The sequence below is a fragment of the Chrysemys picta genome, chromosome 2 (genome assembly GCF_011386835.1).
Source record: "Chrysemys picta bellii isolate R12L10 chromosome 2, ASM1138683v2, whole genome shotgun sequence".
Taxonomy (NCBI): domain Eukaryota; kingdom Metazoa; phylum Chordata; order Testudines; family Emydidae; genus Chrysemys; species Chrysemys picta.
In genome coordinates, this window is record NC_088792.1 from 34,510,736 (window position 1) to 34,523,785 (window position 13,050).

The 13,050-nt window shown below is 41.7% G+C and overlaps 1 protein-coding gene across 4 annotated transcripts in view; it reads left to right on the forward strand.

The window, feature by feature from the left end:
- Positions 1 to 13,050, forward strand: part of ODAD2 (outer dynein arm docking complex subunit 2) — a 184,304-nt gene that overhangs the window by 123,724 nt on the left and 47,530 nt on the right. For all 4 annotated transcript variants that reach the window (XM_005290932.5, XM_065586859.1, XM_065586860.1 and 1 more), the window contains 2 exons: positions 9,833 to 10,021; positions 10,732 to 10,953. In XM_005290932.5, coding sequence (XP_005290989.2) covers positions 9,833 to 10,021; positions 10,732 to 10,953 — 411 coding nt within the window. The remainder of the gene's footprint in view (positions 1 to 9,832; positions 10,022 to 10,731; positions 10,954 to 13,050) is intronic.

Here is a 13,050-nt window from a genome sequence, read left to right on the forward strand (position 1 = left end):
CAACCATTCTGGACTTTTTCCATAGAGGCATAGACAGAGGCCTTTAGCCCAGTACCATTGCATGTCAGTTGTCAGCTCTTAGTAGCATGTGCTTCAAAGGATCCTCAGGCTTCTTGGCAGACAGTCCACAGGTAGCCAGATTCTTTTGAGCAGTCCGATTAGCCACACCAATGGTCAGGCCAGTCTTCCCAAAATGGGAGCTTCCACTAATTTTGAAGGCCCTGACAACCCGTCCCTTCAAGTTTCAAACTTCAGTGTCAGCCTTTTATTTATCCATTAAGGCTTGTTTCTTAGTAGCTGTCATGTCTGCCAGGCAAGTGTCAGAGATGGCAGCCTTATCTATACAGGGACCTTACTGCATGTTCCACGAGGACAAGGTGGTGCTCAGAACACCAGAATCCTTTCTTTCTAAGGTAAATTCCTCCTTCCGCACTTCCCAAAAGATTGTGCTTCCTTTGTTCTGTCCAAAACCACAGCATGAAACTGAAAAAGATGTGGCACAGCTTAAATGTCAGAAAAGCATTGAAAATCTATCTCAAGTGTACAGAATCCACAAGAAGAATAGGCTGTGTGTTCTGCCGGCCAAAATGCCAGGGACTCAGTGCTTCCAACTCCTCCATTGCTAGATGGTTTAGACTTTGTATTATGAAAGCCTGTGAATTATCAGAGGTTGCTGTCACAGAAGAGATCAAGGTGCAATCCATGAGATCCTTAGTGACCTCATGAGCAAGTGTGTCCTCTTCAGCAATTTGCAAAGTGGTCACTTGATCTACAGCTAACATCTTCATTAAGCACTACAAGGTGGATTTCCTGTCTTCTGCAGAGACCTCCTTTGCTGGAAGGATGCTTCAGGCAGAAATAATACAGACTTTTGAGTGAGCTCACAAAAAGGGAGGGTACTTCTTTCCCACATAATTTTTATTTTATAACTCTCCCTACATAACAACTCACAGCTCGCTTCTTCCCAGAAGTCCAGAATTGTGGGAGACTCTGGGCTGCAGAACAGAAAATTTCTTACTAATAATTTACTGTCTGCTAGCAGGGTCTTCCACAATTCCACCCACCCTGGATCATAAGCCAAGTGTCAGATATTAAGTGGAATCTTTTAAATCAAGATTGGATGTTTTTCTAAAAGATATACTCTAGGAATTATTTTGGGGAAGTTCTATGGCCTGTGTTATACAGAAGATCAGGCACATGTTATACAGGTCAGGTGATCACAATGGTTCCTTTGACCTTGGAATCTATGAATTTATTAATCTCCATTGTACTAATATATATAGCTATTTCATTACTATTTCACTGAAATAGTAAGTTTATAGTTTGGGAATAACTCATCTGGGTACAAGTGGGAGCAGAGAGGACGTGGCCAGATGGTGCAGCACCAAAATGCTGATCAGCCTCCATAAGTTTATAGTTTGGGAATAACTCATCTGGCTACAAGTGGGAGCAGAGAGGACGTGGCCAGACCATGCGGCACCAAAATGCTGATCCGTCTCCATGAGCTGCAGAGAGAAGAGCAGGTCAGATGTCCAGAATTGTGGGAGATGCTGCTAGCAGAAAGGAAATCACCAGTAAGATCTTTTCCATTATTTCTATATCTCAATTTGTTGAATTGATTATGTATTTTTCTTTTAGTTTTTAATGTCTAAACAGGAGAAATAACTGTAGTTTCCATCTACATCCTCTCTTTCCTAATCATCTCTTATGCTCTTGGTAGAACTGCTTCCCTCTGCCTTCATATACAACTAAACACGGTGTTCCATCTGGATTCATAACTGCTGCTGTTCAGAAAACAGAATTTAGATTCCATGAAAAAATTAAAAATTTGGGGGGAAAAAAATCCCAAATCATTATGAAAAGTCAAAAATTTAAAAAAAATTGGGATGTAATTTCGAATCCATTCTGGAGTCACAGAGCCTGACTCCTGACTTTTTGGCAACCTATCAGGCAAGTAGATGGGAAACCCAGCAATCCACCGGGATCACTGTACAGTTACTCCAGTTATACTTTTTGTCTCATATTTCAAATACAATGGTGCTTTACAAGATGCCATAGAAGGCAAATCTTGACCTTTCCTCCATGGTCACAAAGGACCCTTACCGTAGTAGTTATGCTGCTATTGTGCAGGGGAAATTGGATTTGGGAGCTCACACAGGAATCAGAGGGGTAGCCGTGTTAGTCTGAATCTGTAAAAAGCAACAGAGGGTCCTGTGGCACCTTTGAGACTAACAGAAGTACTGGGAGCATAAGCGTTCGTGGGTCAGAACCTCACTTCTTGCATCTGAAGAAGTGAGGTTCTGACCCACGAACGCTTATGCTCCCAGTACTTCTGTTAGTCTCAAAGGTGCCACAGGACCCTCTGTTGCTCCACACAGGAATGTGCACTCCCGAGGGCCACAACACAGAGCACAGAAAGTGTCCTGGGAGATTGGAAAGTTGGAGGGGGGCAGATCTGATCCCATCTTTGGGGGCGGGAGGGGGAATGCAACAGCCACAAATATGGCCCTAATGTTGCAGTAGCAGCCGTGAAATGGCCTGAGAAAGGGAAGACTCTTTCCCTCACTCCCACTGGCTCTCACAGAATGGCATTCTTGTTGCTAAGTGTCTGGTTTTCAACTGGAAAGTCCGGTCGAAAGGGAACCTATGCAGTGTCCGGTCAGTACTGCTGATCAGACATCAAAAGTCCGGTTACTGTAGTAACTGCAATTGGCCTCCACTGCTGGGAGGGTGGGAAGAGCAGTTGCAGCTGGAGGAACTGGCTCGCAGCTCTGGCAGAGAGGAAGGTACTGGCGCTATCTGGAGGACGGATCCTGACAGCACGAGGCATTTGAGGAGCAGGCCAACAGCTAGGCTTGCTGCCCATGATGGCCTGTCCCACCTTTGCAGCCTGCTGGGGCCCTGGCTCTCTCTGACCTCTTGTTCTGGGGACCCCTCCACCCCGCTGTGACCCGATTGGCTCCAGCCTTTCGCTCTGGGGACCGACCCTTCCACCCCAGCTCCGTGCTCCGGTGCCCGCTCTCCTCCGCCCTGTTATGCCCCAACTGGGCAGGCAGGCAGGCAGGCTCCGCATTAGCTCCTCCCAGCCCAACTCTTCAGGCGGCAAGTGAGTGGCGGGAGTGGGTGCAGCGAGCGATGGGGGGCCAGTAGTGTCTGGTTTTGAAAATTGGAAAGTTGGTAACCCTAAGAATGCCCCACTGAATAGCATACTTACTTGGCTAAGGATTTTGCCTTACTGCTTAAATATGGGCAGCAACACATAGCCAAAGTATTTGGTTGTTTGATGATTGCTCCAGGAAGAGTCAGAGAAGTAATCTGCCCTCCCAGGCCAAAGAGTAGCAGTAAAGCCACTTCACAGCCACTATTGCAACTCTGAGGCTGCAGTAGTCTTTGCAACCTCAGTGGGGTTAGAAGGACAGGAAAATCTGTGTAGCATCAATGCCACTACCCAGCCCTGCTCCCCTCAATACCTTGTGCACTGGCGGAGCTGGGCAACCTACTGGAAACCTGTCCCACCTTGTGAGATGGAAACTCAACAGTTCTGCAACCCTGGGAACCTTCACAACTTCTGAGGCAGGGGCAGGATTTGCCTTACCAATTCTGCAATGATGGAAACTTTCTCAGCTTTGGAGGAGGGGCAAGATTTGCTTGTAATATGAACAATGAATAGACATTTCCTTATGTAAATACCATACTCCCTCTTTTCACTAAACAACAGAAGTAGAGTATTGTGCCTGTTTTGTTAGTTATCTAAGAACATTCATAGATGGAAAATAATATGTATTGTATTTTTTAAAACTAAGGTCAGAATTTTGAAGTTTATAAATTGTGTTGTGCTTTAATATGCTAAATTATGGAATTGGCAATGGAGAGTAAAAATGGACAGTTTCCATTAGAGGAAAGGTAGTATAAAGATGACTTGATAATTAAAGTTTATTTGAACAACCATACCATCACATTTTTGGGCAAAAGCCATCAGAGTTGACAAATTAGCTTTGACATCTTAAGCTTTGTAAGATGTTCTAAATGTAAAATACTACTGATTTTAGTGGAGAAACTTTTATCTGTAAAATGAAATATTTTTAAAGATAAACACAATGTGTTTTTGCAGTGCACTATTTAGTTTTCAAATAAGAAGAGCAATGGACTCTTTAGAAGAAATGAGAGAAGAATCTGGTTTCAAAAGAATGTTTTGTATTAATGCCTGGACAAGTACTTTATGTCTCAATTTAGAGATGATGAGCTTTGTTTTCTCAATGGAAATCACTACCCCAAAATTAGGTATAATATGGTAATGGGAAAACCTCAAAAGGGGCCAGAGAACTTGGCATAAGAACCCCAACATTCAGATGTTTTCCAAATCTGTATTTTCTGAAAATTAAGCTAGAAATATTACAATACTTCTGTAATTAGTGTTCCCAATTAGGGAACACATTCTTTAAGATGAGGCTTTCAGACAGTATTTCTGCTTCTATCAGGAGCCAGAAGTGTAGAAGTATGTGAAAATAAAAATTAATGAAAGAAAAGTTCACTACATTTTGCTCAGGTGGTGTTTGAGAGGATCAGTAAGATGTACAAATCAAATGTGTGATTAGAAGGCAATAGGCTGCAACTTCTCTTAGCATAACAAACAGGGCTCTTGTCCTCTGAAAACCTGCCAGATTTTTGTTTTACCTGTTTGTTTATGATCGTAAGTCATAAATAGTGAGAATTCTGAGGACACAGGTTTTGCTACCCTGTAGCTAGGGGAAAAAATATATGAGAATGTACGAATTATTTTGGCCTTCTGGTCTACTTCTTACAATTAAAAAAAAAAAAAAGTTTAACAGCCTATCCTATTTTTATAGGTTTTCTCCTGTTTTTCATTTAAGATTTAAATATTACATTTCAAATGTCAGTGTAATAATAATTTGAAGGTACTTCTTGTTAACTTGGTAATAACTTTTTGTCCATTCTACTTTTTGATTTCTGCTATAGAAACCTCAGCATTTGGCCTCTTGGTTTGTCCAGCCCAATATACAATTTTTACCTTATAAACAGGAAGCATCCACAATTTATCAAAACATACCAGTAGGACTTTACAGGGAAAAATATGTTTAGTTTATTTATTGTCAATGAGAATGAATAATATTAATTTTTTAATGTATGAAGTGTGTTGTTTAGCATTATCCTTACAAGGCAGTATTCTTTCTGCCTTACCCTCAATGAATAATTCTTACTTCATGAGGACTATTCAGGAAGTGAAGTACCACTTGATGAGTAAAAGTTGTTGAATGAGTACCAGAATTAATGTGATAAATTCACTCAAATACATTTTCCCCTGTATCCAAATGTTGGCATTGTTTTGTAGTATAACTATACAGTGAGATGCTTTCTAAGCTTTTCAAAACAACACTAAAAGTTTATATTTTTTTGAATAACTCCATATGTAACTTATCAAAAAGAAAATAACAAGTCTAAATAGTGAACCTAAATATGTTTAATACATTAGAATTTTGTAGTATATAAAGGCTTATTATATCTTATATGTACAAAGTTAGTAGTTTAGCCTTAGGCTTGAAAAGTGACACTCTCCTCTCCATGTTTAATGTCAGAATCTTATTATTCCCCAATAGCAAACTAACTGTTGAGCCAAGATTTAGAAACAATATCATTTACATTTCTATAGTAAGATTTTAGGATTACTAGTATATATTAAAGCCTCACACACTAGCATTTGGCAATGACAAACCTTTGGGGTTTAACTCACAAAAAGGTCATGTGTTGATTAGTTTAAAAGGTGCACTTTCATTATATAGCAGAAAGGTTATATGTTTTATTCCTAATTCAGAAAGAAAATTGAGTACAAAGGAGATCTCTGAAGCCATATATGATTGTTTTTTCGTTTGTTTTGTTATGAAAGCAATTTGTAGACATAACTGCCCTAGGCTACTTAAACATTAAATGGGAGTCTGAGAAGAACACAAACAACTGAAGACTTTGGTAAAAGAAATACACCTCTACCCCGATATAACGCTGTCCTCGGGAGTCAAAAAATCTTACTGCGTTATAGGTGAAACTGTGTTATATCGAACTTGCTTTGATCCGCTGGAGTGCACAGCCGCGCCCTCCCTCCCCCCCCTCCCCCGAGCGCTGCTTTACTGCGTTATATCTGAATTCACGTTATATCGGGTCACGTTATATCGGGGTAGAGGTGTACTAATAGTATGAAGATCTATCTCATTAACACAAATATACTCATATAAAAACATCTAAAATAAATGTGGCATTTGCATACAGTAGATACCTATATGTGTCAATAAACACAAATTCAAGTTGAAACTTAATGTAGTAAGCAAGGTATATGGTTATGTTAAATGACACTAAAAGATTGAATTTGAATTTAAATATCTTTGCAAGAAAATCTTTTCAAAAGGTCTTGTAAAGAGCAGAGTATGACATACCAGATCTACAAACTCTCAGCTCTACTTCTTTCTTCTCATTATTATCCTGATTTCCTGCTTCTCTGCTTTTCTTTTTTTCTTTCACAGACCAGCAAACTACACCCACAATCACATATGGGAAACTTTCCTGACATGTGGTTTCTGCAGTTTCCCTCTGCTTTTCATTACTAATAGAAGGTTCTATCCCTGTGTTTAGCTGGTTTCACAATGGATTCCCAAGACTAAGCTCTCTTCCTTACTACTGGGTTGTTTATATGCTAGCATACCACCAATCTAATTCCACCTTTACAAAAAGCAGAATATATATTCTTACCATAGTAGATATTGGACATGTAGAGCTATAGTTTCCATGTATGGGCCTGGAAAATCTGAATTTTAACTTTTAGAGATTTTTACACATCTTTACATCAGTGGGTAGGGCAGGGGGAGGTTACCCCATCTTCATAAAAGAGCTTTGCCCTTCAGAAACATGCAGGGAAATCCCATAGAATTTGAACCATCAATAGAGGCAGAGGCATTTGCAGGGAGGCCCAGTCCTTCACTTCAAGGGGATATAACTGTAGCAGGCAGAGCAGGAAGCAGAGTAGGATAATACAGACATGTTCAGCATTAACTTTTCCAGAAGTATCCTTGCAAGTTGAGGTGAGACAGTGACCATCCACCATCCTTCTGCTTCTCCACCTCTTGGAGTCCTCACCCTACAGTATACTTTTTAAGAGGAAACGTTTCACAAAGCTGTTACTCTTCCCTTCCATGTCCTACCCTAGATCTGTCCATTAGTACTAGTGGGGAACATAATAATCTTAGAGAATGAATTTCCAGATTGAAATATTCCATTGTGACCAGTCATCTGATGGTCTTTGGGCAGTAATTTTAAAGTTTCCAGGGAGAAGAAGGATTTCCTATCAAGAAATCTTGCTGCTTCTTGAAGTGATAGTCCCTATGTGTGTTCCACACATGGGTATGCATGTGCACCATACGCCTGAGTCTGTTGATCTTTAGTAAGTAGTCTGCAGTTGTTCTCCTCATACTCCAAACCAAGGGCATAAAGGGCAGTGCAGACCAACACGTCTCCAGTTCTTTCTTATCTGCTGCATGGCCTGAGTCAGAATTCTTTGTGTCGCCTTGATTTTCCTCTACTTTAATATCTTTAAATACAATTTGTAAATAGTTTTAGTAGTTTTTAGTAGTTTAGACTTAGTGTGCTAGTGTAGTTTTATAATTAGTATAGTTAGCTTAGTTCTCCCCACCCCATGGAGCATCCCGGAGAGAATGAAGTATCCCTAGCCTCTGTTTGCCAGATGCTGGGAATGGGCGACAGAGGATGGATCACTTAATGATTACCTGTTCTGTTCATTTCCTCTGGGACACCTGGCATTGGCCATTGTCGGAAGACAGGATACTGGGCTAGATGGACCTTTGGTCTGACCCAGTATGGCTGTTCTTATGTTCTTAGATTAATCAAACCATCCATTTACTGGTATTATTTCCGAAACCTCATGTCTCTAATGAGGACAAACTGCTTCACTCTGTAGATGTCTGACAGGCACTGATGTTTTATCTACAGAGAACAAAAACAATTAGAAAAACACCTAGACTTTTCATCACTTTTGATCAAGGGGTCAAGGTCTATCTGCACAGAGACTTTCTAAATAAATCTCTGGCTGCATCATCCTTTGTTACCGGCTATCTTATATCCCCCCACCCAAAAGGGGTGAGACTCCTTCTACCAGAGTGCAAGGAACCTCTGCAGCATCTTTGTGTGACATACCCTTACTAGATATATGTCTGGTGGTTACCTAGAGCTCCATACACATCTTTACAACACATTACACATTGGTCCAGACTTCTGCAGGTACAACAGTGCGGATGGCAAACATCCATACCATCTGCATCCTCACACCCATCTCCTGTTTGACAATCACTTACTAATCTCACATGTTTGGAATACACATAGGGACCATCACTTGAAGAAGAAATGGAGTTTACTTACCTGTAACTGGAGCTTCTCCAAGATGTGCAATCCCTATCTGTATGTATTCCACTACCCACCCTCCATCACCTCTGCTGCAGACCATGACCAGATACACGGAACTGAAAAGGAACTGGAGTGGAGTTGGTTCACACTGCTCCTTTATACCTTTGGTTCAGAGCATGAGAACAATTGCACATGTGCAGACTTACTAAAAGCTCTGGGGCAAGCAGTTGGTGCACATGCAAACCCACTTGTGGAATACAAATAGGGACCATACATCTTGAAGAACCTCCAGTTACTGGAAAGTAACCTCAATTTAATATTCTAGGGTCCCATTTATTTTTAGCATTCTCACCCACATATTTTATATCAGCCTCTTTCCATTTTTTTCATAATCTCTCTCTCTCTTTCTCTCAGGCTGTTTTTCTCACAAAATCAAGTCACATTTCTTTTCACAATTTTAGAATAATCAGTTAGCAGATACTCTCTTATCCTGGCATTGTTTCTGACCATAGATGGCTAGAAAAACTAAAAAATAGATTGTATGAAGTGATCACATGCTTGTACCAAAGAAAATATGGATATATTTTCTTTCAAACATTTCAGCTCAATGAAGTACAACGCATCAGCATGGTCTCTGGGATATAGCATTGGTCAATGATTTTGTAGTTTAACTAGTCAAGAATTTGTCTTTAAACAAGACTGTTTGATTTACATTATATGCTCTTTTAAGGGTCTATAAAGTACTATGCGTGTCACATTGTTACATAACTGCCAGTTCCTTTTTGCGGGAGGCAAATTCCTAAGAAGAATTCCATATGCATTAATTTAATCACACTGCACCAAAACTGCTAGTTTTCTGTTTTACATATTAATATATAAATATTTGCTTGGTAAACTGAATTGATTAATAAATAAATAGTATTTTTCAGTCGTAGTTCTACAGAGTCACACTGGTATATTGTTTAGTTTGATTTTGATTTTGCATTTTCATTTCCAGTCCTAGTTAGGACATCCCAGAAAATGCCCAGCTGCTTCATCAGGTGCTCCTAGTGCACCAGGATCATGTCTCACATTCACTAACATGGCTAGTATAATCTCTGTTGGAGAAGAACTGAAAGTTCATTTACACTGTGTGAATCAATGGATAATAATGTCCCTTGTCTTGAGCTGTCAGGTCTAATGTGAAATATGAAAGTATTTTAGACTGCCTGTAAAATAGTCTAGCCTTAATATGCAGCAAGGAGACCCTGTGGATTCTGAATTAACTGTAACTCTTAGTAAAAGCAACCTAATGACAGTTGCAGTGTTTTGAATATCTAGGTCATAATGTCAATTTTAATATATTTTTTAATATTTGTATCAAATGCAGGTTGGTCATTTAAAAATAACATTTATTTTGGTTTTCACATAGGATGCTGGAGAAATGGTTCGCTCCTTTGTTGGTGGCTTGGAACTGATTGTCAATTTGCTAAAATCCGAGAATAAAGAAGTTTTAGCAAGTGTATGTGCTGCTATTACCAACATAGCCAAAGATGAAGAGAATTTAGCTGTTATAACAGATCATGGCGTCGTCCCTCTGTTGTCCAAACTAGCAAACACAGTAAGTGACATCTTTCTGTAATATCCAACCATCTATACAAATTTAATTAGCCATTTGATTCCAGTCCTTGTATCAAACCCGAAGCGAAAGAGCATGGCATGAGTGGTGAGTTCTACAGCAGTTGTGGAAAAGGGATATAGACTCTTTTCCCACTTCAGAATGTAGACTGGCTATGAAGTCACTCTGTGACTAATACTACAGCTGCTTTGCAGCATGAACCCCTTTTTAGTATTCCTTGCAAGTAGTACAAAGGGGATAAGGGTGCCTCTCTATGTAGCAGCTGTCCTCTGGGAGGAACAAGTAGGAAGGGAAACAGCAGTATATTTGAACAACACAGAGAAATCCTTATCAGAATCTTAGTGATGGAGCCACATTCCAAGCTGTGGCTTTTCATACAGATTTTAACACTAATTTTGCCTAATTTCCAACCAGCCTATACACTGAATCTTTGAAAATATATAGCATCCGTTAAGCACAGAACAGTATAAAGCTGTCAACTCTACTGCACTCATGCAAGATTCTTCATAAATTGAGATTTCTTTCTTTCTTTCTTTCTTTCTTTCTTTCTTTCTTTCTTTCTTTCTTTCTTTCTTTCTTTCTTTCTTTCTTTCTTTCTTTTGAAATTGTGGCTGCCCTTAAACTACTTGGAAATATGGTTCTCCTACTTATTTAAGAAAGATATTTAATGGATTCTTTTTTTTTCTGCCCAGAACAATGACAAATTAAGGCGTCATTTAGCAGAGGCCATTTCTCGCTGTTGTATGTGGGGAAGTAACAGAATTGCCTTTGGAGAAACCAAAGCTGTGGCTCCTTTAGTACGTTACTTGAAATCAAATGACACTTCAGTTCACCGAGCTACTGCTCAGGCCTTGTACCAACTTTCAGAGGATCCCAATAACTGCATCACCATGCATGAAAATGGAGTAGTGAAGGTAAGGTGCAAGATTTTTGCAACTCTGGGTTCAAATTGTTAAATAGCATTGGCATGATAAGAAGAAGAGTTCCAGCACATGAGGGAATTTCTGAATATACTTGCCCACCTGAGATCAACTCAGGTTTATTACAGAGAACTTTGGGTAAACAATGAGTTAGAGAGTATTTATATTCTAAAAAGAAGTCAGCTGGATGGTTGACAGAAATGGTAATATGACATGAGCCATTCACCTCTAGATTATTCACTCAACTCAAGTCCAAGCTGGTTGTGATACAGAGTCATTATTGTCTTACTATTTCAACTAGTCTTTGAAAAATGAGTTAGATCATCTTAGTGGATGGTTGAATTCTGTGCCACAGTAGCCACCTAGCAATGAAAGAATCTGAGAGCAGCTGAATCCACTTATGTAATGGATCTTGTTGGGCCAAATTAAGGTAGAGTAGTACAAGTCTAGGAGCTCTTTGGGCTCTGCATTCACTTTTAAAAGTCTTGTGACATGACAGCACATTACCCAAAGGTTTTTTTAATCTGTTAGGGGTATGTCTTCTTATTAGAAGCTTTTACTAGTAAAGGTTTTGACTCCAGAGGTTAAAGTCAGAGGAACTGGACAGACCAGGATTATGGCCTTTGAGATGGGGGGAAGGGGATGGGAAGTGTGTTAAGCCAATTATGGTAAATTTCCTAAAGGGTGTACTATTTAGAATTCTTCTTTTTACTTTAGCATCCAGAATAAATGTGCTGGAAGCAAAAAGGATGCTTTATGGTGCAATATTATTGTGAATTTTAAAGTCATATCTTGTATTTGCGTTAATGATGATGCATTTATTGCATGAATCGGTTGAGAGGCCAAGATTTGAACTGAGGTGACCAGATGTCCCTTTTTAAAGGGACAGTCCCGTATTTAAGCCCTCCTGTAGGTGTCACGACTTTTTCTTAAAAAGAGGCAAATTGTCCCATATTTTCTGTCTCCCTCCTCCCCCCTCAGTACTGGCAAGTCCTGGTGCTGGCCGGATCCCTGCTCACCAGCCATCTGCCCACCAGCGGCGAGTGGGGGGATCCAGTGGCCGCAGCGTGCAGGCCGGCCACTCCCTCTGCTGGTCCATCAGCGCAGCCCCCGCTGCGTGCAAATTCTCGGCCAGCAGGGCCGCATCCCCCATCCCATTTCTGCTGGCATTGATTGCGTGCTGCGAGCTGTGGTGTCTGGTGTGTGCGGTCAGGCACCAGGCAGAAGCCGGTTATGTGTCACCTCTGCTGCCCACCCATCAGCCCTTTACGTGCTCCCCCCTTTCACTGTCCTCTCCTTGCTTTGCCCCTTCACCCCTCACAGCCCCACTGCTCCTCCATATCCCCCCTGGCAGGGTGCATCCCGCTTCCAGCGCTGTGCAGAGAACCAGCCCCTTATCAGAGTGCTCAGCTGACCAACAGCCTGGCCAGTAGGCTCCTTCCTTCCCCCACTGCCTATGGCTGGGCCGGAGCCCTGGGAAAGCCCAAGACCCTCTGGCCTGGGACACTAGCCAGGAGGAGCCAAGCCCTGCATGTGCCAAAGCCCCACACAGTGCTGGCATGGGGAAACCTCTCCATCCCTCAGCTAAGCTCTGGAGTGATGGGGGAGGAAGTGATTTCCAGCCTGTTTGAACTCTGACCCAGCAGGCTCCACAGTAGCCCTCCCCCCCCCCCCCCGGGCAGGGGCTTAGCACCCTCTTCACCACCACCTCCCTTCGTTCTTCCCCCCAGGGAGTGTGTGGCTGCTCCGTCTGCTTGGCACTCTCCCCTGCTGAGCCAGCTCTCTGGCCGGGTTCCCTGAAGCCCCTGCAGTCATGTTCCCTGGGCCCTTGTGCACAGTGCATCCTTAGGGCTTAACCCCTTCCTGCCCACGCTGTAGCCGGGGGACAGGAGGCAACTGGGTTATATCAGGGGCCAGCAGCAGCATGGAGGTGTTAGCCGCCTTTCGGCACTGTGTGGGCAGGAAGGGACAAGCTGCTTCCAGCCACAGGAGGTGGGGGGTAAGAGATGAGCTCTGCAAAGACACAGGCCAGGTCATCCCTTCCCCGGCCCCTTCTCTCCTGCGGCTGGAAGCAGCTCCCATCCCTTCCCT